This window comes from Palaemon carinicauda, chromosome 15 (assembly GCF_036898095.1).
Source record: "Palaemon carinicauda isolate YSFRI2023 chromosome 15, ASM3689809v2, whole genome shotgun sequence".
NCBI classification, from domain to species: Eukaryota; Metazoa; Arthropoda; class Malacostraca; order Decapoda; family Palaemonidae; genus Palaemon; species Palaemon carinicauda.
The window spans coordinates 8,603,602-8,631,101 of record NC_090739.1 but is presented as its reverse complement, the minus strand read 5'-3'; the positions used below and the strand labels follow the sequence as shown (position 1 = coordinate 8,631,101).

Genomic DNA, 27,500 nt, shown 5'->3' with positions numbered 1-27,500 from the left:
TTTATAGCATCCTGCTTTTCCAACTAGGGATGTAGCTTAGCAAGTAATAATAATAATATTAATAATAACAATAATAATAATGATATTAATAATAATGATAATAATAATAATAATAATAATAATAATAATAATAATAATAATAATAATAATAATAATAATAGAAATCCTTTTAGAAAATATTATAAGCAGACTTACTAGTTTCTTCATAAATGTTTTATGATGACTGGTCAAGTCATGGTCTTACTTTTGGCTAATGGGGGGTAATTTACTCAACCAGGAGCAAAAGGAGAAATATCTAATTTGTAAAGAAATTAGGTTTTAATGGGATTTGCTTTCAACAGCTGGTTGGATAAGCCTTTCTTACCATTTACAAAGTGTAATGATGACCAGTAATGAAACAATATCCAACAGACTTTGTTTTATTTGAGAACAAAGCCCTCAGATGAATATTGGGAGTTAAATGGCAGGACAGGATTAGAAATGAAACTATAAGAGAGCTTACTCGAGTGCCATATGTGGATGAGATTATGATGAGGGGTATATGGAGATAGTTTGGGCATGCGCTTCACGCTCCTAAAGTGAGATTAGTTCACCAAACTTTCAACTGGGCTCCACAAGGCACTAGAAGAGTTGGTAGACCCAGGCCTACATGGCTGAGGACTATGAGAGCGTGAAGTAGATGATGAATGGAGAAGTATTGATTTAAAAGCTCAAGATAGAGACGACTGGTGAAATCTAACCGAGGCCCTCTGCGTCAATAGACGTAGGAGGAGTTGATGATAATGAAAGAAATTAGGTTTCAATGGAATTTCCTATCAACAGGTGGCTGAATAAGCTTTTCTTACCAATTACGAAGTGTAATGATGAATGAATGAAAAATGTGTTACTCACTGAGTAAACATAAGTAATAAATATTTCCGCTAGACAGTTATTGGGTCTTGACTGGCCAGACAGTACTACATTGGATCCTTCTCTCTGGTTTCGGTTCATGTTCCCTTTTCCTACACACACACTGAATAGTCTGGCCTATTCTTTACATATTCTCCTCTGTTCTACTGCACCTGACAACACAGATTACCAAACAATTCTTCACTCAAGGGGTTACTGCACTGTAATTGTTCAGTGGCCGCAATCCTTTTGGTAAGGGCAGAAGAAACCTTTTAGCTATGGTAAGCGGCTCTTCTAGAAGCACACTCCAAAATCAAACTATTGTTCTCTAGTCTAGGGTAGTGCCATAGCCTCTGTACCATGGTATTCCACTGTCTTGGGTTAGAGTTCTCTTGATTGAAGGTACACTCGAGCACACTCTTCTATTATATTTCTCTTCCTCTTGTTTTGTTAAAGTTTTTATAGTTTATAAAGGAGATAATTATTTTAATGCTGTTACTCTTCCTAGAAAAATTTATTTCCATTCTTTCCTTTCCTCACTGGGCTATTTTCCCTGTTGGAGCCTCTGTGCTTATAGTATCCTGCTTTTCCAACTACGGTTGTAGCTTAGCAAGTAATAATAATAATAATAATGATAATAATAATAATAATAATAATAACAATATAATAAGGAGTAGAGAATAAAATATAATTTGATTTTCGAATTTATATGGAAAATAAGAACTCGAGTGTCCTGGTTTCTCGTTGTTTAAAAAAAAAAAATACACATATTTTGAAACATGACATATCAACTCTGTAAATAAATGATTTCCAGCATCAAAAAAAAAAAAAAAAGAAATCAATCGATACATCAAATGAATCGTAACTGTCAAAACCGTAACGCGTACAAGAAAAGTCTTCCGGGTATTGAAAATAATGTTGTTAGATTAAGGACGTAGAAAAATGAGGTTAATCGATATAGGTTACCGCTTATTCTACTCTAGTATCGCATCAGTCAATTATTTGGAATTGGTGGAGTGGAAGCAGATGTACGTCAGAGAGTGAATGTAGGATGCAAAGTGTTGGGGTCAGTTAAGGGAGTAGTAAAAAATAGAGGGTTGGGCATGAATGTAGAGAGAGAGTTCTGTATGAGAAAGTGATTTTACCAACTTTGATGTATGGATCGGAGTTGTGGGGAATGAAAGTGATGGAGAGACAGAAATTGAATGTGTTTGAGATGAAGTGTCTAAGGAGTATGGCTGGTGTATCTCGAGTAGATAGGGTTAGGAACGAAGTGGTGAGGGTGAGAACGGGTGTAAGAAATGAGTTAGCAGCTAGAGTGGATATGAATGTGTTGAGGTGGTTTGGCCATGTTGAGAGAATGGAAAATGGCTGTCTGCTAAAGAAGGTGATGAATGCAAGAGTTGATGGGAGAAGTACGAGAGGAAGGCCAAGGTTTGGGTGGATGGATGGAGTGAAGGAAGCTCTGGGTGATAGGAGGATAGATGTGAGCGAGGCAAGAGAGCGTGCTAGAAATAGGAATGAATGGCGAGCGATTGTGACGCAGTTCCGGTAGTCCCTGCTGCTTCCTCCGATGCCTTAGATGACCGCGGAGGTAGCAGCAGTAGGGGATTCAGCATTATGAAGCTTCATCCGTGGTGGATAATGTGGGAGGGTGGGCTGTGCCACCCTAGCAGTACCAGCTGAACTCGGTTGAGTCCCTTGTTAGGCTGGGAGGAACGTAGAGAGTAGAGGACCCCTTTTTGTTTTTGTTTCTTTGTTGATGTCGGCTACCCCCCAAAATTGGGGGAAGTGCCTTGGTATATGTATGTATGTATGTCATCATTTGCAATACTGTACCGCACGTGTTTCATACACGCTGGTGCACTGCAACGGTTATTATTATTATTATTTTTATTATTATCATTATTATTATTATTATTATTATTATTATTATCATTTTTATTATGATTATTATTATTATTATTATTAGCTAATTTACAACCCTAGTTGAAAAAGCAAGATGCCATAAGCCAAAGGGCTCCAACAGAGAAAAATAGCCCAGTGAGGAAAGGAAAAAAGGAAAAATAAAATATCCACCCAAGTCGTACAAGATTAACCTTAGTTCAGCCAATGTAGTGATTCGAAACAAGTGTCGAATCGAAATGATAAATGGAGAAGCGTAAATGCAGTTCTCCTGTTGTTCTGAAAATAATTGGAGCTCAGTTTGTCCGGAGAGATGTTGTCTTCGATTTTTAGAAGCAACTAAGATATTGTCTACTTATTATAAACGTTAAGAAATTCATGATATATATATATATATATATATATATATATATATATATATATATATATATATATATAGTACATATATATATATGTATATATACATACACTGTATATATCTATTTATATATATGTTATATATATACATATATATATATATATATATATATATATATATATATATATATAATATATATATATATATATGTATATATATATATATATATATATATATATATATATATATATGTGTGTGTGTGTGTGTGTGTGTGTGTGTAACTACCCTTGGCTTTATATTAAGTAGATCGATGCAAAAAGATTATATATTTCTACTTATAGGCATTATACTCTTTCAAGTTATTTTTCATTGTATCTACATTTCTTGCTCTTAAATAAACAAATATGCTTCAGCGTATAATGATTTTTTTTATGGTTAATATGTCGTCGTAGTTTTATTAACCGAAGTCATTTACATTAAGCTGTCCTTATACCAGGACAATTTTTTCCTCTTGTTTTCCATCAGAGAATGAGGTTAATTCGAGAAGTTGACTGTATACATACATACACACACACACACACACACACACACATATATATATATATATATATATATATATATATATATATATATATATATATATATATATGTATATATATATATATGGCAGAAAGAGAAGTTTTTGTTTTCTCAGATGTTCCACATTTAATTAAATTAGTTAGAAATAATTTTATTGACTCCGGTTTTTTCCTCAAGACTGGAGAGTGTATTTCAGATGATGGCATACGGGAAATGCTTAATAAAACCAAGGCTATGACTTAAAAGAAATAAAAGAACAAAAAATTGAATGTATATTCAATTTTTCTTACTTTAAAAAAACTCTTTCTCAAAAATGAAATCTTTGATTTACAGAAACAATGACAGAAAGGTGGAAGACATTCACAGCGGTCTCAGGCTTGGTGATCCTGACGTCTGTAGCGATGGTCTTCGCAGTCAACGAGAGTCGGTTAGCTCGAAGAGAACACATCCCTCTCCGGATCGTTGGCTCCAGGCTCATCGGAGATCGAAGACAGCAGCGCTCCAAGGTGTGAAATATTATTGAAATGTATTAAGGTATAGTCAATTCTTTCTAGTGAGGCAGATTTGCACCGACTCGCAGGGGTGCCATTTTAGCTCGGAAAAGTTTCCAGCTCGCTGATTGGTTGGACAAGATAATTCTAACCAATCAGATAGCAGGAAACTTTTCCAAGCTAAAAGGGCACCGTTGCGAGTCAGTGCAAATGCGCCTCATTAAAAAAAAAAAAAGAAAAAAAAGAAGAAAAAAAAATTGAGTATAGTTGTGCTAGATTCTGCTCTGTTCTATGAATAGCGTATAGAGATGTAGACGTACAGTTAAATACAGGCTAGGTCTACAGAATACAATTCTTTAGACCTTTGATACAGGAGTCCCCGGTACAGCTTGCATCGAAGAAGTGCACCATGACACACCCTTACTTCATGACGAGAAACCAGACAGATAGCGAAAGTAAAGCTGACAGAGGTGGTGGGATGGGCTAAACATATGAAATCGCCGCGCCGCAAGGGTGTTGATAGTTGCACTTCCGCAGAGTAGGGTGTACCAGGAATTGCTGTGTCCAACTGTACATATTCCTTTGCTTAGTCTATCTTTGCTAGGTTTGACGTAGGTATATTAGGGTTTTGAACTTGGTGTTCCTTTTACTGAAAGCTTTTGAAGAAATAATCATTAATAATTTTAGTTATTTTACAAGGATATTCCCTTGAATTGTACAATGAAAAATTCTAGTTCTATGCAATTTGAATATTTCTTATCAATTTAATGTAAATTCCCAAAATAAGAGGTATATTGATCCATGAATAAAAAAAAACTAATTCACCATCATCCGCTATATTTAATAATGATTTATAGAAATGATTTTCCGGATAGAAAATGATTTGATACTATAAGAATTAATGGTGCATAATTACAATATTAAGTGGAGATTTATGATAATCAAATATTAGTATAAGAAAACAAAGACTTTGTGTGGGTCCTGAGGAAACAAAGACTTTGTGTGGGTCCTGAGGAAACAAAGACTTTGTGTGGGTCTTGAGGAAACAAAGACTTTGTGTGGGTCCTGAGGAAACAAAGACTTTGTGTGGGTCCTGAGGAAACAAAGACTTTGTGTGGGTCCTGAGGAAACAAAGACTTTGTGTGGGTCCTGAGGAAACAAAGACTTTGTGTGGGTCCTGAGAAAATCCTTGTGGTTTCATTGATGTTTTTCAGTGACATTTCTTTTATGTAAAGAATATTGAAGACTATCACATGGAAGAAACCACAAGAGTGGATAAACCTCTATAAAATATTTTACCGTTAAGTGTAAGAGTAAACTTTCTAAGTTTTTCCTATATAATATACTGCACGATTCGGTAGATGATGATGATGATTATTATTATTATTATTATTATTATTATTATTATTATTATTATTATTATTATTAATCTACATCCTTGGTTGGAAAAACAGATTGTTACAAGCCCAAAGGCTCCATCAGGGAAAGTAACCCAGCAATAATAATAATAATAATAATAATAATAATAATAACAATAATAATAATAATAATAATAATAATAATGATAATAATAATAATAATAATAATAATAATAATGATAATACTGATGATAATAATAATAATAGTAATAATAATAACAACAACAATAAAAATAATAATACTAATAATAATAATAATCATAATAATGATAACAACAACAACAACAACAACAACAATAATAATAATAATAATAATAATAATGATAATAATAATAATAATATTGACAACAGAATCAACTTAGTAAATGGCCAGCGATACTGACTGATGCGGAGGAAGTGTTCAAAAGGACCAAACAAAAAGAATATACCAAAAAGAAGAGAAAGGAGAAGAGCAAGAGAAGGAGAAAGAAATTGAAACTGAATAAGGAGCTGCCGGCGTACATCAGGAGGGTGGCGTCGATGGTAGCGCCACCCCTCAAACAGCGGCCGTCCAGAGAAAAGAAAACGAAAAGTGAGAATTTCTCTTATATGTTTTTAATTAAATTGTCGGATTATTTATTCTTTATTCATTTAGTCATTCGTGGTCTCATATAGTTTTTTCTAACAACTTACATATTTGATTTATTTCATTGGAACTTGATTGTTTAAATGCAGAGAGAGAGGGAGAGAGAGAGAGAGAGAGAGAGAGAGAGAGAGAGAGAGAGAGAGAGAGAGAGAGAGAGAGAGTGTGTGCACATGTAGGAGCAAGAAATAAACTGTTGGTGTGTACTAACGTTAATCAAATGATTGCAGGCTTCTAAAATTGTTTTTTGTAGAGAGAGAGAGAGAGAGAGAGAGAGAGAGAGAGAGAGAGAGAGAGAGAGAGAGAGAGAGAGAGAGAGAATGTGCACATGTAGGAGCAAGAAATAAATGTTTGGTGTGTGCCTACGTTTATTCCATGATTGCAGGCGCATAGAAATATATTTTTACAGTCTATTAAATACAAAAAAAAAAAAAAAAAAAAAAAAAAACCTGATGTCGTCCCAGGGCACACATGCATCTGTTCGCAACGCCACCTGTTATCTATCGTCTTTTGTTTTAGATCACATATAATGTTCAGAAAGTTTAAGTATATGTGATGCAGAGGTTAAACACCTTTGAATAGAAGTTTATTGGGACAGATATAAAAACACATGCAAAGACTCTTACACACACAGACATACATACACTCTTAATTCTGAATACAAAGAAGCCTTTCAGTTGAAAGTATGTATTACACAATTATTAGTCAATAAGCTTTAGAGTTTTATGTACTAGAAATGCTAGACCTAGTTACATTGAAATATGAATTAACTGGAATAAACTTATACAACAACAAAAAAAAAAAAATTATAGAAATTGCAAATAGTCTTGAATTAAATTGGACCTTTGCTTATGCACGAGAGAGAGAGAGAGAGAGAGAGAGAGAGAGAGAGAGAGAGAGAGAGAGAGAGAGATTCATATTCAGAATCCTTTTTATTTCCTAATTTTTTTTTTCCAGAGGTCAAATGTGGAAATTCCTACACCGTCGGCGGCAAATCGAAATATCGCATTAAGATCTTCCAACGTCAACCTTGCAGTGTCATCTTTAGGGTAATTTATTGCTTTAATAATTTGATTTATTAATTTATTATCATATAAATAATTTAGGGTTCTACCGGACTGGGGTTCGAGTCCTGCTCAAGCTTGATAGTTTCTTGTAGTGTCTGCAACCTCACCATCTTTGTGAGCTATGGGTAGAGGGTTTGTGGAAGCCTATATTTTATGTCTACCCACTGAGTCATTAGCAGCCATTGCCTTGTCCTCCCTGGTTTTATCTTGGGTGAAGAGAGGTCTGAAACGCTGATCATGTGTATATATGGTCAGGGATGGGAGTTTTTGGTGATCCTATAGGCCTAACTGTGAGTCATCAGCAGCCATTGCCTGGCCCTCCCTCTCCCTGGTCTTATCTTGGATGAAGAGTGGGCTAGGACACTGATCATATGTATATATGGTCAGGACAATGTCACTGTCCCTTGCCTCTGCCATTCATGAGCGGTCTTTAAACCTTTAAACCTTAAGGAAAGAAAGGCAACCTCTTAAAGGTTTAAAGGTCGATCATGAATGGCTGAGGCAAGGGACAGTGATATTGCCCTATCAAGCAGGACATTGCCCTAGAGGCTGACCATATATATGATCAGCGCCCAAGCCCCCTCTCCACCCAAGCTAGGACCAGGGAGGGCCAGCCAATGGCTGCTGATGACTCACCAGATAAACCTATAGGCTCCCCTAAAACCCCCATCCTAGGCTCACAAGGATGGCGAGGTTGTAGCGAACAAAGAAACTGACGAGTTTGACCAAGACTCGAACCCCAGTCTGGCGTTCACCAGTCAGGGACGTTATCACATTGGCCACCACAACTCCTTCAATTACTGATTGAGAGCATTGAAGGTTGATAATCTTTGGCATTTCTTACAAGTTACTTGGAAAATGAAGGTAATTTTGAAGTATAGTGAATTACTATTATTAATTATTATTCTATTTTCATTTCGCTTGAATGGTAGATACTGAACTTTGATCTTCCCTATATTATTTTTTTTTTAAATAAAATATTTCAAGGGATTTACCGATTATCAGCACAACTAATTAAAAGGAAAACATAATAGCATAAACTATACATATTTCTTGATAAATGGAGGAGAGGCAGAGGTATTTCCTGCTATGAGAGAATCAAACTTGTGTTCAGCAAAAACAGGTGATTCGTTGCAACAAACATCAGTTATTATAAGAAACTGGGTTTTCAATATACTGTATTTTGAGAAGGAAATCATCTTTTATGGAATGACTATAACAGCTTGTTAAACAAAATCCACTTCTGACCCAAACGTGTCCCGAGAGCCTATGCATGAGGAAATTTGTAATGTAAGCTATCGTTAAGAACATAGTGTATATAATAGTATTTGTAATCAAAATTACAGTTCAGATTTACTGTAATACCATGAAGTTAAAGTTATGTGATTTAGAGAGAATATTTTGGAATAATTATATATAGTGTTGTGTGTCACCCTTGAGGGCTTTGAGAACAAAGCCCTCAGAGGGATATTGGGAGTTAAATGGCAGGACAGGATTAGAATTGAAACTATGAGAGATTACTAGAGTGCCTTATGCGGATGAGAGCATGCTGAGGGGTAGATGAAGATGGTTTGGGCATGCTCCTCGCACTCCCCAAGAGAGATTAGTTCACCAAACTTTTAGCTGGGCTCCGCAAGGCACTAGAATAGTTGGAAGACCCAGACCTATATGGCTGAGGACTATGAAGCGTGAAGTAGAAGATGATGAATGGAGAAGTATTGAATTAAAAGCTCAAGCTAGAGACGACTGGCGAAATCTAACTGAGGGCCTTTTCGTCAATAGGCGTAGGAGGAGATAATGATGATGGTGATGATGATGATGATGATGATGGTGTAACCCCATTTTTTTTTTATCTGCCAAGCTTTTATAAGTTAATTTTTGTCATTTCATTTGCATCTCGGTCTCTCAACATCTACTGTTTTCTACAGAAGACGAATTTGTTGGCAAAAATACTCTAAGTATTTTTGAAAATGAATGCTCTTGGTAAGAGTTGTCTATTTATCTATTCATAGATCTATCTGTCTATCTATCTACCTATCTAACTCTATTCTACTGCAAATATTCCTCTATTGGTTTATATATCTATGTAATTTTTTATATATCCATCTATTTATCTTTATTTATTCATATGAGTATATCCATCTATGTATCTCCATCTATCTATCTCTACAAGTATATCTATCTATCTATACAAGTATATCCATCTATCTATCTATACAAGTACATCTATCTATCTATCTGTACGAGTACATCCATCTATCTATCTATACAAGTATATCTATCTATCTATACTATTATATCCATCTATCTATACGAATATATCTAACTATCTATCTATACTAGTATATCCATCTATCTATCTATACGAGTATATCCATCTCTCTATCTATACAAGTATATCCATTTATCTATGATGGAATATCTATCTATCTATAGTATATCCATTTATGTATCTCCATCTATCTATCTATACAAGTATATCTATATATCACTACAAGTATATCCATCTATATATCTATACGAATATATCTAACTATTTATCTATACGAGTATATCCATTACATATGAGGGAATATCTGTCTATCTATCTATCTAAAAGATAATCACAAATCATTAAAAACCATTCTACATATCCCTCCATCCAGCAAATCCTATTGAAGTCCACACTTATCTGCCAATATTTTTTTTTAATCATTTACCTGAATAATATTTATTTATTTTTTTTTCTTTTGCTTTAGGCAGTCAAGGGAGCATCTATGAAACTAGTCTGCACGACAATATCAGTCGGCGATTGCGAAGATGCGGAATACCTCATCTCGGACGGCGAAGAAATTCCGCATAGGTAAGCTTAATAAATAAGGGATATAAGGTTGATTTTGTTTTTTGGATAATAAGGGCCAAACTGTAAAGCGAAATTTATTTAGGTTTGGATTAATTTTCAGGGGTAAAAGATTCCCTTTTTCCTCCCAAAATTTCAGACACGGATATGAGAATATTGGTACTGTTTTAATTACTTAAAATATTAGCATAAAAGACTCCCATTTTCATACCAAATATTCAGAAATAAATAAAGAAATATCATTGGAACTGTTTTAATTACTTAAAACATTAACAAAAAAGACTCCAATTTTCACCCCTAAATTTCAAAAATAAATAAATATTATTGAAACTGTTTTAATTACTTAAAACATTAGCATAAAAAACTCCAATTTTCATACCAAATATTCAGAAATAAATAAAGAAACATCATTGGAACTGTTTTAATTACTTAAAACATTAACATAAAAGACTCCAATTTTCACCCCTAAATTTCAAAAACAAATAAATATTATTGGACCTGTTAAAATTACTTGAAACATAAGCATAAAAGTCTCCCATTTTCATACTAAATATTCAGAAATAAATAAAGAAATATCGTTGGAACTGTTTTAATTACTCAAAACATTAACATAAAAGACTCCAATTCTCACCCGTAAATTTCAAAAATAAATAAATATTATTGGAACTGTTTTAATTACTTAAAATATTAGCATAAAAGACTCCAATTTTCATACCAAATATTCAGAAATAAATAAAGAAATATCATTGGAACTGTTTTAATTACTTAAAACATTAACATAAAAGACTCCCATTTTCATACCAAATATTCAGAAATAAATAAAGAAATATAATTAGAGCTGTTTTAATTACTTAAAACATTAGCATAAAAGACTCCCATTTTCCTCCTTCAATTTCAGACACGGATAAAGAAATATTGGAACGGTTTAAATAACTTAAGGAAAACCATAGCTCCCATTCATCCCTAATTTTCAGAAACAAAGAAATCATATAACCGTAACTGTTATAAAACCCACATCATCAATCACTAACCCAAGGTCTATAGACCTTGCACTAACCCATCATGTCCCCAGGTACTGCGGTAGTGCTCCGTCCAACAAAGTGAGATTAACCAAGACGAATGAGTTGCTGGTGACCTACAAACCGTCGCAGGAGGCAAAGACTAGCGCTGCTTCACCGGATGTGAATTGTCTTGTCAAGGGAAGAAGTAAGAGCTTAAGTAGTTGGTTCTGTTTTTTCTTTATATATATATATATATATATATATATATATATATATATATATATATATATATATATATATATATATATATATATATATATTAATAGTCAGGCCTTCTCCATCATGAGGCTCAATACTACACAGTAGCCTATTCTATATATATATATATATATATATATATATATATATATATATATATATATATATATATATACAGTATATATATATATATATATATATATATATATATATATATATATATACACATATACATATATATATACATATATATATATATATATATATATATATATATATATATATATATATATTAATAATCAGGCCTTCTCCATCATGAGGCTCAATACTACACAGTAGCCTATTCTAGAAGTTTTATTCCAGTTGTGACCAAGTTATGGAATGATCTTCCTAGTCGGGTAGTTGAATCGGTAGAACTTCAAAAGTTCAAACTTGCAGCAAATGTTTTTTATGTTGAACAGGAGGACATAAGGCTTTTTTATAGTTTATATATGATATATCTGTTTTGATGTTGTTACTGTTTTTTTAAATATTTTATTAATTGTTAATTATTTCTCATATCGTTTGTTTATTTCCTTTCCTCACTGGGCTATTTTTCCCTGTTAGGGCTCTTGGGCTTATAGCATCCTGCTTTTCCTACTAGGGTTGTAGCTTAGCTAATGATAATATATTTGCACATTGTTGTGTTTAGGTGTATACTTTCAGTATACAAAGATAAACTGTATGTGTCTTGGCTGATAAAAGGGTATTGTTCGTTTTGGGAATAGTCATAACTTGTAAGGTTTATCTCATGTACAGTATTAGATGCTTAAATCACTAATAAACATTTATATATCTTTTAAAAAGGTTTAGTTCTGTACGTGTATGCATGTCAGAAACAAGTTAGCTCACAGTTCTGCCTAAAGATTTGATTTTCTTACAAGAAATGTTTTTTTTTCTTATGTTGAACAGGCTGGCATAAGTCTCTCTTCATAGTTTATATATGAAAGGTCTATTTTAACGTTGTTACTGATCTAAGATTTTTTTTATTCATTAATTCTCATATAGTTTATTCATTTCCTTATTTCCTTTCCTTACTGAGTGTAAGGACGTGTAGCATCCTGCTTTTTAAAATAGGGTTGCAGCTTGGCTAGTGATAATAGTAATAACAGTAAATATAGCCACCAACATCAATGGCGAATTTTGGATGCAAAACCCACACTAGATAGAAAAATAGTTTTATACGATAATCTATACCAATTGATTTTTAAGGTCATTGTGGCCTGAGTGGTAACGTCCCTGACTGGCGATCGCCAGACTGGGATTCGAGTCACGCTCAAACATATTATTTCCTTTGGCCTCACCATCCTTGTGAGCTAAGGATGGGAGTTTTGGGGAGCTCATAGGTCTATGTGCTAAGTCATCAGCAGCCATTGCCTGGCCCTCCTTGGTTCCTAGCTTGGGTGGAGAGGGGCCTTGGTCGTTTATCATAAGTATATATGGTCAGTCTCTAGGGCATTGTCCTGCTTGATAGGGCAATGTCACTGCCCCTTGCCTCTGCCATTCATGAGCGGCCTTTAAACAGCACCTGAACTACTTCTGTAAAAACTAACCTTATTTTTTTTTTCTTTACAGAGGGTACTGGATACGTTGCCAAAGGAAAGCAGATATGTCCATTTAGTGAGTGTTATCGTTATCTGTCGTTATCATTATTATGATTATGATTATAATTCTTCTTTTCTTTATAATTATTATCATTGATATCATTTATCGCAATGTACATAGGTTCTTGCATACAGTTTATCAACTAGCTAAGAAAGCTTACGTAGCTTGAATATCCTTATGTAAAATAGCTTAGTAAACAATATCAAGAGAAATCATAAATAGACGATTTTCTAAATATGCAGGCATATATAACATAGAAAATTAATCATTTGAAAGGTAAATCATAAGTACAGACAATCATTTGGTCTTAAAATATTTTGTTACAATAAATTTAAAGGAATAAAAACTGATAATGTTGAAACTAAAGGTTTTCTTATTTTGATACTGTAAATAAAGTGTAGTTTATATAACACAAATACTCAAAGGGTTAGAAAAGTAACGAGAAGGTGAAAAAAAAAAATATGGATAATATTTGACTTACATTTCGATTACCACTACAATAAAGAGATATATTTTTTCTTCCCTAAACTTAAAAAAAGCCTGCGGAAAAACCACTGCTGCTGCTGAAGCTGAGAAACCTTACATTAAAGTAAACACTGTTGCTGAAGAAAAAACCACACCACGACTGAACACAGAAGCGTCTCTACAAGAACCCAATATAACTAGAACCACTACTCAACTGAACGCACTTCCCAATACTACCATTTCTACCTCACCTGCACTTTCGAATTCCCTTACCAGTGAATCTACATCTACTACTCCTATGCATGGGGCTTCCATATCTACAGCGAGTTCAGTTGGTAATACAGCGTTAGCTAACGCAATCTGGACAAACTTTTCGACACCTTCGTTATCGCTGGAAGGGAGAAGTCGAGTCTCTCTTCGGATTCAAGGAGGAAAACCGGCAGACATTGGTGAATGGCCTTTCATCGTGAGCATCCTGATCCAGTTCAGGAGAGCTACTCTACCCTGCTCTGGCACTATCCTGACACCGAAGTTCATATTGACAGCTAGTCACTGCGTCTATGATGTGTAAGTGCTATGGGTGTAGAATACAGTTGGTATGGAAGGTACAAATTATTTCGTATGATGAACCAGCAGTACAGTACTAAAGATGGTCATATTTGTGTATTTTGGAGCTATTCATTTCTTCATGTGTGTAGGCCTATTTCTTAAAGCGTAAGCACAGCGTACCCAGGGAATATAGTACTGAAGCTAGTCTTATTTTTGTGTTTTGAAACTATATTTTCTTGATATGATGAGCATTTCTTAAAGCCTAAGTACAATGTACCCAAGCCATTTGCAATATTATTATTATTAAGCTACAGAATAGTGTAGTAGTAGCCATTACGTCATTTCTAGCCTGATTATATCCCTCACTATATTTTTGTAGAGGTTAAGGATTTTGTGCATTTTTCTTCCATTTCAGAATGTGAGAATATATTCAAGTAATATTCTATTATTTTCTTCTCTTTTTACGAGATTTATTATCCTCACATACATCTCCAGATAATGTTTGTATACAAACTTTCCTATGATTGATGTGCTTACTCTTTAAGGATTGTATTTGTAAAGCTTAAATCTATACTTGTCCTTTGCCAGATTTTTTCTTTTCGAAATTTCCAGTATACATTAATGAATAAAAAAGAAGAAAGTTCCACCTATGTCTCATGAAAATCACAATTTTTCAGTGAAAACATAATTTTCAGGAATAAAAAGAGAGACCGGATCAAAGTGATTGCGTACGAGTACAATATGAAGACCAAGGATGAGACACCCAGGCAGACGTCGTTGGTCAGAAAGATAATTTTACATCCGGAGTACGATTACCACACGCAGGTATATTCACCGAGACTTTTTTTGGGGTGTTTGTCCTATGAATCACTGTTTTGACGTACCGTTTATTTTGGAGCTTGTGGGTAAAGGAATTTGCTTGATGTTTTTCACCTAATAATTATGATTATATGAAAACCAACAGAGAAAAACATTAAGTCTAAGTAATTTATACATTTTTTTTTGATACACATAAAAAGTTTCACTATAAAGAAAACTTTTCTAGGAGGACTATCATTTTCAGTAGGTTTTTATATAGTCCAAAATATTTCAGTAAATTTTAGATTTCTCCTCTGAGAAATTAACTTTTTATTCAAAAGATTAGAGATTTTGAGAAAAAAAATAGATTCTACTTTTGGGTACTCAAAACTAAATAAATCAAGAATCTTATTCAAATTTGCGTGAAACAGCTCTTTCCAGGAATAAATTGTTCTGAAAATCTAGTCACGATCAAGTTAAAAAAAAAAGATGCTTAAACTTCTTTTGAAAATTGAAAAACAACTGTATAACGTATATTATACAGTAAGCATATTGATAAAGTTTACAAGAGGGTAATTTTTCAAATTCCAGGTTAAGTAAATTATAATTTTATATTTACTTACACTTCCTAGTTATCCCTATTTCAATGCCTAATATGCGTAATGATATATACAATCTAGTATATTTTTTTGGACCCAAGTACGAGTTGAAATATGAAAAACTACAAATATACTAGTTATACCTAAATAAAACGAGAGCTTCCTTTTTCTGTTATATGATAAGGTCTAATCAAAAGGAAGGTTATCATTTGAAAGGGGGACTAAAGAAGATAGCTCGTAAAATTTTGCCACTTTCCTATGGTCTATATTGACTTAGAGGTTGAAGAGATCATATAATAGATTAATAATTAATCCATAAATCTGATAAACCTATTATGACTTAGGCCTAGGGTACTCCAAGATTTTTATATAGTGACAACAACACCAAAAATATTGCTAACTTAATTAATTTCAGCCATTAAGGCAATTTTAAATTCTGGTGAACTCAATATCGTATTTAACTTCATTCCATCCACAAAATCTATTACAAATAACTATTTTAAAGTCTTCGTAAAAATAGGAAAGGTAATATAGCATCTGATGTACTGTACGTTTGGCGGATAATTTGGTAATGTTTGAGAGTAACTAATGATATACAGATACATAAACTTGAAATATTCAGCAAATAGATATGGCATTACCACAATTAAGTCACCTATGTATTCAAGCTATAAGATAGATTAATTAAGAGCATATACTAGCCTAAGGTATCACACCTAACTTAACCCAACTCGCCATGTGCTTCCATATCAAGGAGGGTCGAAGCTTTACCCCTCTGTAAACACCTCCCACTCGCAAACCGATTCGGTCAATATTCCATTAAAAAAGTCACCGATCAATAAACCTCTAAAAAAAGACAACTAATAATTACTATCCTTTGACAAGAAAAAAAGTGACATAGGGGTCCCTAAAAGAAATCCTGGATTAATATTTATAGAACTATGAACTATGCTAACAACTTGACAACAAAAGAGTATTTGATCTGTGTTTACTAGGAAAAAAAAACATCAACAATCCTAACTGGCAAGAATAAGAATCATTTTGAAGTTCTCTGTAAGACTATTGTTTTTCTAAAGTAAATAATCTGGTCGATGTCCTCTATTATTGTCTATCTTCTTGTAGTTCTTCAATGGGGCCATTTCGAAAATAATCCATTTATAGATTTTGTAAATATATTTTCTTGACCTATTACTTGATGGGGCCTTTTCGAAAATCCCCCCTTAATACATTTTTCAGATACACTTTGTTGACTTATAGCTTGAACATATAAACTTTGTTGACCTATAGCTTGAACATATACACTTTGTTGACCTATAGCTTGAACATACATACTTTGTTGACCTAAAACTTGAACATATACACTTTGTTGACCTATGGCTTGAACATATACACTTTGTTGACCTGTAGCTTGAACATATACACTTTGTTGACCTGTAGCTTGATCATATACACTTTATTGACCTATAGCTTGAACATATACACTTTGTTGACCTATAGCTTGAACATATACTGTTTAACTGTTTGTCTCACCCGAAAGAAAGCCGATATTGCCCTGCTGTTGCTGCAAAAACCTTTTGTGTTTGGAGAGGGAGTTAGTCCGGTCTGCATAGCACCACCTGGAGACTACGTTGGGGCCAGAGTGGTCATCCTTGGATGGGGTAGTCTCAAGTTCCGTGAGTTCTCCAATTCGAAAATATAAGTTTTATAATAGATATAATATCAGAATTTAAACTACTTTTCAAGGCAATCAGTATTATGCTCTGATGATATTTCTTTTATGATTATCTAGAATTTCCTTTTGTTTTCATATGACATATAAATAGGTTATCTGTATCAGTAAATTTGATTTCATGTATTCTGGAGAGTGGCATCTTTTGTGAGCTGATTTCAAATGAAATACCAAGCATTGTATTTTAGGTTTTTGTATCACTTAATGATCAGCATAATTTCTTTTTTAGATAGAAGGTTTTAAAAAGAACCAAACAAACAACCATGAAAAATGTGCACAATGCTTTGGGAAAATTTCTTTTGAGTAACAACCCTGAAAAAATGTGCACAATGCTTTGCGAAAATTTCTTTTAAGAGTAACAACCCTGAAAAAATGTGCATAATGCTTTGCGAAAATTTCTTTCAAGAGTAACAACCCTGAAAAAAAATGTGCATAATGCTTTGGAAAATTTCTTTTAAGAGTAACAACCCTGAAAAAATGTGCACAATGCTTTGCGAAAATTTCTTTTGAGTAACAACCCTGAAAAAATGTGCACAATGCTTTGGGAAAATTTCTTTTAAGAGTAACAACCCTGAAAAAATGTGCATAATGCTTTGCGAAAATTTCTTTTAAGAGTAACAACCCTGAAAAAATGTGCATAATGCTTTGCGAAAATTTCTTTTGAGTAACAACCCTGAAAAAATGTGCACAATGCTTTGGGAAAATTTCTTTTAAGAGTAACAACCCTGAAAAAATGTGCATAATGCTTTGCGAAAATTTCTTTTAAGAGTAACAACCCTGAAAAAATGTGCATAATGCTTTGCGAAAATTTCTTTTAAGAGTAACAACCCTGAAAAAATGTGCATAATGCTTTGCGAAAATTTCTTTTAAGAGTAACAACCCTGAAAAAATGTGCATAATGCTTTGCGAAAATTTCTTTTAAGAGTAACAACCCTGAAAAAATGTGCATAATGCTTTGCGAAAATTTCTTTTAAGAGTAACAACCCTGAAAAAATGTGCACAATGCTTTGGGAAAATTTCTTTCAAGAGTTATTCATTTTATCAAAATGGCCCTGAACATGGATCTGAACAATGTATTCTCGAGAGGGACGTTTTTCTGGAGCTGATTTTATATGAAAGATCCAACACTGTATTTATTAAGGCATTTTATCACTTTTTAACCCTTTTACCCCCAAATGGACGTACTGGTACGTTTCACAAAACTCACCCCTTTACCCCCATGGATGTACCGGTACGTCCTTGCAAAAAAATGTTTTTTTAAATTCTTTCTGCATATTTTTGATAACTTTATGAAAAACTTCAGGCATTTTTCAAAATAATGAGACCAACCTGACCTCTCTATGACAAAAATTAAGGCTGTTAGGGTAATCTAAAAAAAATATATTGTAAAATTTGCTTAAAAAAAAACACCTGGGGGTTAAGGGTTGTAAAGCTCCAAATAGCGTTGGGGGTAGAAGGGTTAATCAGCATATCATGCATAATGCCCAGAGAGATTTTCTTTCAAGAGTTACTAATTTTCTAAAAAGGACTAAAAATTAATCTGAATTTTTTCTTAGGAGGAAAAGATCCAGACGTTCTACATGAAGCGACTCAAAAAGTAGTGGACGTACACGAATGTGCGAAGAATTACTCTTCCTTGCCTGATGAGGACAGTAATTTCCCTATTACTAGTGACCATGTAAGTATGATAAAGTAAGGTTTGAATGCTATACAACATTTCCATTTGGGTTAATTGGTGAGGTCGATGTGGTAACGTCCCTGACTGGTGAACGCCAGACTGGGGTTAGAGTCCCGTTCAAACTCGTTAGTTTTTCTTTGGTCGTTGCAACCTCACCATCCTATTGACCTAAGGATGGTGGTTTTGGGGGAGCCTATAGGTCTATCTGCTGAGTCATCAGCAGACATTGCCTGGCCCTCCCTGGTCCTATCTTGGGTGGAGAGGGGGCTTGGGCGCTGATCATATATATTTGGTCAGTCTCTAGGGCAATGTCAGCGTCCCTTGCCTCTGCCATTCATGAGCGGTCTTTAAACCTTTAACCCCATTAATTGGTGATTATCTGTTGACATTTTTGTTTTATCAGGCTCTCTTTTCATTTCATGCCAGACTTTCTTCAGACACTTTAGGGCTAATCCTCCCTTTACTTACAGTGTTTCTACCCTTGAAGTTTTTCTACACTGCTTTTTATCTTCTGCATTTTCTGGCAGAATTCCTTCTTCTTCATTTTCTCAATCTTAACAATCTTCATGTTAAATTGATTTTGTCTTTATCTATCCAATTTACTTACATTTTTACATCATAGTTGATCATTAAATGAGCTTTTATAGTACTATCTAGGATAAATGAAATGTGACTCGAGTTATTAATTCAATTTATTTATAGCATGAAGGTTATAACTAACTTTTGTAATAATTAAAACAATCCATGTTTTGGTTACTTCAAGTTGGTCCGAGACTGTAACCAAATCTAATGAATTGAGGTAATAGAAATATGTTAATTAACTGAGATGTCCCTTAAAAAATAGCCAAAATTGTTGATATTACCAATAAATATTAGCTATAGGGGCAGAAACCTGATGGATGTAGAAAAATATGGATGATTCTGCTTATTAAAAACATAAGCTTGTTCACTAAAAAGTCAGAAGATTAGAAGTATTTCAAAGATGATTTGCTAATCTAAACAGGAATACCTGAGCCTAGAATAGCATGGGTTTAGCACTGAAGTCAAAGCTTTGTATTAAAAGGATCTTATCATTATCTTTGTCTACAGGTAATCATACAACGGCCTTTCTATTGGGATATAATAGACTACATAAATTCATATAACAACACTTATCTCAACTTTGTGATATAACATTTCAATGCAGTTATGTTCATAATTATTCTGGTAATAAATTAGAGTGAGCATATTCTTTTGAAAAAATGCATTCACCTCACCTAAATTCTAGTGCCCCTTTCTAGCACTAATCATATATAAAAACAGGAAAATAACAATTATGGACACCATGACAAGAATATCCTCTGAAAAAAAAATATGTTGATTACTATATAGAAGAGTTGGGAGTTGAAATATTAAAGCAATTGCTTACTTTATGTTTGGTTGATTTATCATTGTGTATCATTCTCATATATTATATAACAAATTCATTGGCTCATTTTGAGTAGCTAAGATATCGTTTTATTTGCGTTGTCATTTAGTTTAGGTAGTTGGACAGGTGTACAAAACTGAAAAACTTAAACCCTAAAGGGTGTACAGTTGTTTCTTTAAACAACAAAGTGAATCTTCTTGATTAAAACAATAAGGATAAGGGCCAAAAGAAAGTTAAACTGGGGAAAATGTATCCGTTCTTATAAAAGAAGTGAAAGACTTCAAGAGTTTAATACTGTGTTTTCTTTTTCTGATAGATAACAGAGAAGGACATGTTATTTTTCTCTGCAGTAGGAAGAGAGAGAGAAATGAGCATTAAATAGTAACTTCGTGTTTTCTTTGGGGAAAAGTAGGAATGAACTACCAGATGTTTGACTGGACAACTCCCATAGAATACATAGAGAAAGTACAGTAGCATTAGCAACGAGTTTTCTTGCTTTCATGTACAATAATTAATGTCTTCTGTTTAGTTTGCCAGGATGGAAGTGGCGATTTCGTGCATAGTACTAAGCTACACGATTAGGATCTAAGCATAAGTAGACAAATCTTATAAATTGAGGGTAGATGGCAATCAACTTTGAAATGTAGACAAATATAAAAGATGCTGTCGTTTATCTTATCACAAAATCATTTGCTTTCAGCTGTGTGCTGCCTCACCAGGAATTGACAGCTGCGAAGGAGATTCTGGAGGGCCAGTTCTGGTACAAATAGGAACTTCTTGGTATCAGGTAGGGTCAGTTCTGGTATAAATTGAAACTTCTGGTACCAATTAGGGTCAGTTCTGGTACAAATTGGAACTTCTTAGTACCAGATAGGGTCAGTTTTTGTACAAATTGGAGCTTCTTGGTATCAATAGGGTCAGTTCTTGTACAAATTGGAGCTTCTTGGTATCAGACAGGGTCAGTTCTGGTACAAATTAGAACTTCTTAGTACCAGATAGGGTCAGTTTTTGTACAAATTGGAGCTTCTTGGTATCAATAGGGTCAGTTCTTGTACAAATTGGAGCTTCTTGGTATCAGACAGGGTCAGTTCTGGTACAAATTAGAACTTCTTGGTATCAGATAGGGTCAGTTCTGGTACGAATTGGAACTTCTTGGTATCAGGTAGGGTCGGTTATGGTACAAACTAGAACTTCTTAGTATCAGATAGGATCAGTTCTTGTACAAATTGAAGCTTCTTGGTATCAGTTAGGGCCAATGCTCTTGTAGGAAGAAACTAGTTTGTTTAGTAATTTCATTTTCAGTTAATGAATTATAATTCTTTATGTAGAGTAGAATGTTTTTTTTTTTTTTTTTTAAATAACTGTTCATTTTTCATTTCAGCTGGGGATAATATCGTTCGGTTTCAAGTGTGCCGTTCCAGGATTCCCTGGAGTCAATACTTACGTCCCAAGTTATACGGAGTGGATCTTTTCTACTGTCAATGACGACACATGCCAGTAAGTAGAATCTCGTTTCGGAAAGTTTCTGCAGCTCGTAGGAAAGGCTTGGAGAGTTTCTGCAGCTCGTAGGACGTTTTGGAGAGTTTCTGCAGCTCGTAGGACGTTTTGGAGAGTTTCTGCAGCTCGTAGGACGTTTTGGAGAGTTTCTGCAGCTCGTAGGACGTTTTGGAGAGTTTCTGCAGCTCGTAGGACGTTTTGGAGAGTTTCTGCAGCTCGTAGGACGTTTTGGAGAGTTTCTGCAGCTCGTAGGACGTTTTGGAGAGTTTCTGCAGCTCGTAGGAAAGGCCTGGATGGCGGTGCAAATGCATTTAATGCAGTATTAGACCAGTTTCTAACTGGTGTTCCCTGGTGCATTCAGTGAATGCATTCTTATTTCACTACATTCAGCAGCCAGTTTTCTCAAATTGTGATCATTTGTTCAAAATCTTCTTGTCACTATCAAAGCCTTGTAAGGTGTTGAGGTTGATTTTTTAGTCAACCAAAAACTTTCAGACTTGTAAAAGATGTCTATCCTAAGTTTTCAGACTTTTAAGAGATGTCTATCCTTAGTCTATAATTATAGTTTACCCATCTGTTCTACAGTGGCTATGCTGAGTGATTCATTATTCAGCAGCCAGTTTTCTCAAATTGTGATAATTTATTCAAAATTTTCTTGTCACTATCAAAGCCTTGTAAGGTGTTGAGGTTGATTTTTTAGTCAACCAAAAACTTTCAGACTTGTAAAAGATGTCTATCCTAAGTTTTCAGACTTGTAAAAGATGTCTATCCTAAGTTTTCAGACTTGTAAAAGATGTCTATCCTAAGTTTTCAGACTTGTAAAAGATGTCTATCCTAAGTTTTCAGACTTGTAAAAGATGTCTATCCTAAGTTTTCAGACTTATAAGAGATGTCTATCCTCAGTCTATAATTATAGTTTACCCATCTGTTCAACAGTGGCTATGCTGAGTGATTCATTCATATGTATATAGATATTTGTGTTTGGGTGCATATGTATGTCTGTATACAGTTTCTGTGTGGCACATATTCATATATGTTTTCATTACACCTTTTTCATCCAGCAATTGCATTTATGGGATTAATCAAAATTAAAGAAAGAAAAATCGAGTCTCTGGAAATGTTAAAATATGGACGAGAACACCTATTTACGTTTTCGATATCATCATAATGTATAAATCAATGAATAATTCATTTTCCAATATTCGTCTCTGGTTGATTTTCCCTACACAATTTTTCCCTTTTTCTTATGTCATGAAGAAATGTACATTACTTAATTGTAAAATACTTTTTCATTATTTTTTTTCTTATTGAAAAATCGACATCATTCATTTTCCTATCTAATTTACTATGGCTCCCCAAAAGGAAAATAAAACAGCTAGATAACCAATTACTTTTGCAAGCTGATATAAAGAAAAAAAAAATATGCTCTGTTAGATTTTTTCAGATCTGAGAAATTGTTGTTTTGCCTTTTTAATTTTCATCATTTTTTTATAATGTTCATGACCCTCAAATGCTTATTAATTGCAACACCAGTAACAAATAAGCCTCCACTTATTACTCAGAATTCAATAAGTAGATGTAAATGCAATTTAGAATATATTTTCAAAGGCTGGAAATATGCAAATGTCTTTAGTCCATAATGATAATGTCTCTTAATCTAACCTATAGTCCATTTCTTTTAGCGAGTCATATTTGCACCGACTCGCAGCGGTGCCCTTTTAGCTCGGAAAAGTTTCCTGATCGCTGATTGGTTGGACAAGATAATTCTAACCAATCAGCGACCAGGAAACTTTTCCGAGCTAAAAGGACACCGTTGCGAGTCTGTGCAAATATGACTCGCTAAAAGAATTCTAACCAATCAGCGACCAGGAAACTTTTCCGAGCTAAAAGGACACCGTTGCGAGTCGGTGCAAATATGACTCGCTAAAAGAAATGGACTATAGTTCTGATGATGGTATGAGAATGAAAATTTTGAGCAACTATATTAATGTAAAATATTTTAAAAGATTAAGCTTTAAAAAATAATGCATCAGCTTAAATGGCCTATCAAACCCAACTATGTTAAATGAAAATGATAGAATTAGGATGAAAATTTTGAGCAACTATATTAATGTAAAATATTTTTAAAACTAAGGTTTAAAAAATTGCATCAGCTTAAATGGCCTATTGAACCCAATTATGTTAAATGAAAATGATGGAATTAGGATGAAAATTTTGAGCAACAATATTAATGTAAAATATTTTAAAAGATTAAGCTTTAAAAAAAATTGCATCAGCTTAAATGTCCTAATCGTAGTATGTAAAATGAAAATGACGGGATTAGGATGAAAATTTTGAGCAACTATATTAATGTATATTATTGAAAAAAAAAATAAGCGTTAAAAAAAACTTGCATCAGCATTAATGGCCTGTTAAACCCAATTATGTTAAATAAAAATGATGGAATTAGTATGAAAATTTTGAGCAACTATATTAATGTAAAACTTTTAGAAGATTAAGCTTTAAAAATAATTGCATCAGCTTAAATGGCCTATTAAATCCAAGTATGTAAAATGAAAATGATGGAATTAGGATGAAAATTTTGAGCAACTATATTAATGTAAAATATTTAGAAAAAATAAGCGTTAAAAACTTGCATCAGCTTAAATGGCCTGTTAAACCCAAGTATGTTAAATGAAAAGGATGGAATTAGTATGAAAATTTTGAGCAACATTAATGTAAGATATTTTAAAAGATTAAGCTTTAAAAAAAAAAACTTGCATCAGCTTAAATGGCCTATTAAATCCAAGTATGTTAAATGAAAAGGATGGAATTAAGATGAAAATTTTGAGCACCATTAATGTAAAATATTTTAAAAACAAAGGTTTAAAAGAATTTGCACCAGCAGTGGACAGCATGTTATATCAAGGATGAAAATCCCAATAGATCTTCAACCAACAATGCAATTATTGTTTGTAAAAGATTAATCTATTGTTGATACAGATATTTAAACCAGGAACTGAAACTTTATGCTATCACAGAGATTCCAAACCACTGGATAGAAATGTAGGCCTATCAATAACGATAACAGCAATAGTAAAACGTTTTGAGCCAATATGACATACTAATAGAAACAACTATTGTACAATTAAATCGAATCGACAAATTTTATGTATATTTCTCCCCTGAATGTTTGTACCTGAAAAAGAACTCTTGTGCAGTTAAATGCTGTAAATAGTCTTGTTGTATTGCCATATTTAAAATAGGATATAAATAGTACAAATTCTTGAACTTTATCTCTATAACAAATATATTTCTCAAAAACATTATGTTGTATTTCTTGATTCCTTCACAAAAACAAAAACAAAACCCTCAAGAGATTAAAATAGCGATCTCCAGAGATTATTTTTCTTTAGAGATTCTTTAATAAAACCGTTATTTTCGTGTATAATGGCGCCCCTCGCTGAAGTGAGGTGAGCAACGTGTCGGTCAAAAGTGAATCCTCACTTCCATAGTATAGGCAAAACCCAGTATATTCACGTGGAATAGGTGCCAGTAAAATCTGCATATTCACGTGGTATAGATGTCAGCAACCAAGTATATTCACGTTGTATAGGTGTCAGCAAAACCCTGTACATTCACGTGGTATAGATGTCAGCAACCATGTATATTCACGTTGTATAGATGTCAGCAAAACCCTGTACATTCACGTTGTATAAGTGTCAGCAACCTTGTATATTCACGTTGTATAGATGTTAGCAACCTTGTATATTCACGTTGTATGGGTGTTAGAAAAACCCTGTTATATTCGCGTGGGATAGATGTCAGCAAATGCATATTCACGGTTTATAGGAGTCAGCAACCATGTATATTCACGGTTTTTTTTTTTTTTTTTGGTAAGGCGTAGGGCAACCTGTAGCAGTTCCTTTTACTACAGAGAGAGATTTTAAAAGACTGGCATAGCCTGCACTCTCAGTATAGTCGTACACCAACCTGTAGCAGTCTCCTTTTCCTCAACTAAGGATTTTACAGGACTGGCATGGCCTGCATTCTGCGTAAAGTCGTAGACCAACCTGTGGCAGTCTCCTTTTCTTCACCTATTGATTTTATAGGACTATATTGCTTTTAAATTGACTCTTTCTAGGCTCCAAAACTAAGCCCCCCCCCCCCCCCCCCCCCACGACTTGACACCCAAGGCTAACCCTTCCCACGGACATTCCTCACACCATCTTGGAGCCTCCAGGGAATGTCTTTCCTTAGCACTGTCATAGCTAAAACATTGCTCACATTCATGTGTTAGTATGCATAGCGTCTCCTCAATGAGAGAGAGAGAGAGAGAGAGAGAGAGAGAGAGAGAGAGAGAGAGAGAGAGAGAGAGAGAGAGAGTTGGTATACAATTTTCTCTTGTTTATAGTTTTCGTATGCAAGTGATTTACTGTATAGTCATTGGGAGACGAACTTCAATGAATCTTTCCAGGAAATATTGTATACAAAAGGGATTTTTTGATTTGCACGTAATCAATCTGCATTGATTTCCGAAAATAAGATGCATGTATTCATAAATGTATTAATCTTATGTATGTATGTATATATATAGCCTATATATATATATATATATATATATATATATATATATATATATATATATAATATATATATATATTCAAATATGTATTAATATATATACACATATATACATACATTCACATATATATGTGTATCGGTCATTATATAAGCATATATACAATGTTTATATTATACGTGCGTGTATATATGTATATATATTCATGTATGGATATAATCCGAGAATCAAATATATAGAATCAATACGCTTATCTTTTTTGTGGCTCATGTTCATATAAATGTTAAACACCTCGGCAGCTTCAAAGCCTGTTTTCTATGTCCATCAGTAGGCACCTGTGTGTAGATTGGCCACACCTAAGTACAGCGCATTTCATCACGGGGGACACAAACTTGGTATGAAATAATAATAGGCTTAAACTTGCTTTCTACACATAATAATGTTCCATGATATCATGTACATATGCGAAGACACCGTTTATTTTTTGTCGATAAAGCTTTCATATAGAATACTGGATCAACATTCTCCCTTATATAATAAAGAACAAGTGTTTGGATATATATATATATATATATATATATATATATATATATATATATATATATATATATATATATATATGTATATATAATTAGATATTGATATATATATATAGATATAAATATAGATATATATAATATATATATATATATATATGTATATGTATACATGTATATATATAATATACACACACACATATATATAATATATATATAATATATATATATGCATATATTTATATAATGTACATATATGTATATAATGTATATATATGTATATATATAATATATATATAAAATATAAAATATATAATATATATATAATTATATACTATACATATATTGTATATATATTACATATATTATATATTATATATTATGAATCTTTCCGGTCACGCTAAGCGGCATTTCCACGCGTAGAACTACTTGGTCTCCCCGTCCCTCACGTAGGGAGGAGAGGGAGTAGTCCCAACCTGATGAGAGGTACGCTTGGATACTACAAGTGCTGCGTTGTAGTTAGGAAAGGGAGAGGAGGTGGGAAGGGTTGAATTTGTGTGCTTGCGTGTGCGTTCATATCTTGCTAAATATTTATGCTATAATTTTTTAC

At 33.4% G+C, this 27,500-nt stretch overlaps 2 protein-coding genes across 2 annotated transcripts in view; one reads left to right on the top strand and one right to left on the bottom strand.

The window, feature by feature from the left end:
- Window positions 1-27,500, bottom strand: part of LOC137654225 (serine protease 44-like) — a 142,642-nt gene that overhangs the window by 52,187 nt on the left and 62,955 nt on the right. The gene's annotated exons all lie outside the window — the stretch shown is intronic.
- LOC137654224 (serine proteinase stubble-like) lies at window positions 4,065-21,893 on the top strand. The gene is made up of 12 exons (XM_068387860.1): window positions 4,065-4,236; window positions 5,991-6,210; window positions 7,219-7,310; window positions 10,067-10,170; window positions 11,240-11,373; window positions 13,041-13,085; window positions 13,610-14,102; window positions 14,780-14,909; window positions 17,019-17,154; window positions 18,767-18,888; window positions 20,997-21,083; window positions 21,678-21,893. Exons 1-12 carry the CDS (start codon window positions 4,069-4,071, stop codon window positions 21,795-21,797), a joined length of 1,851 nt encoding a protein of 616 aa, XP_068243961.1. The 5' UTR covers window positions 4,065-4,068; the 3' UTR covers window positions 21,798-21,893.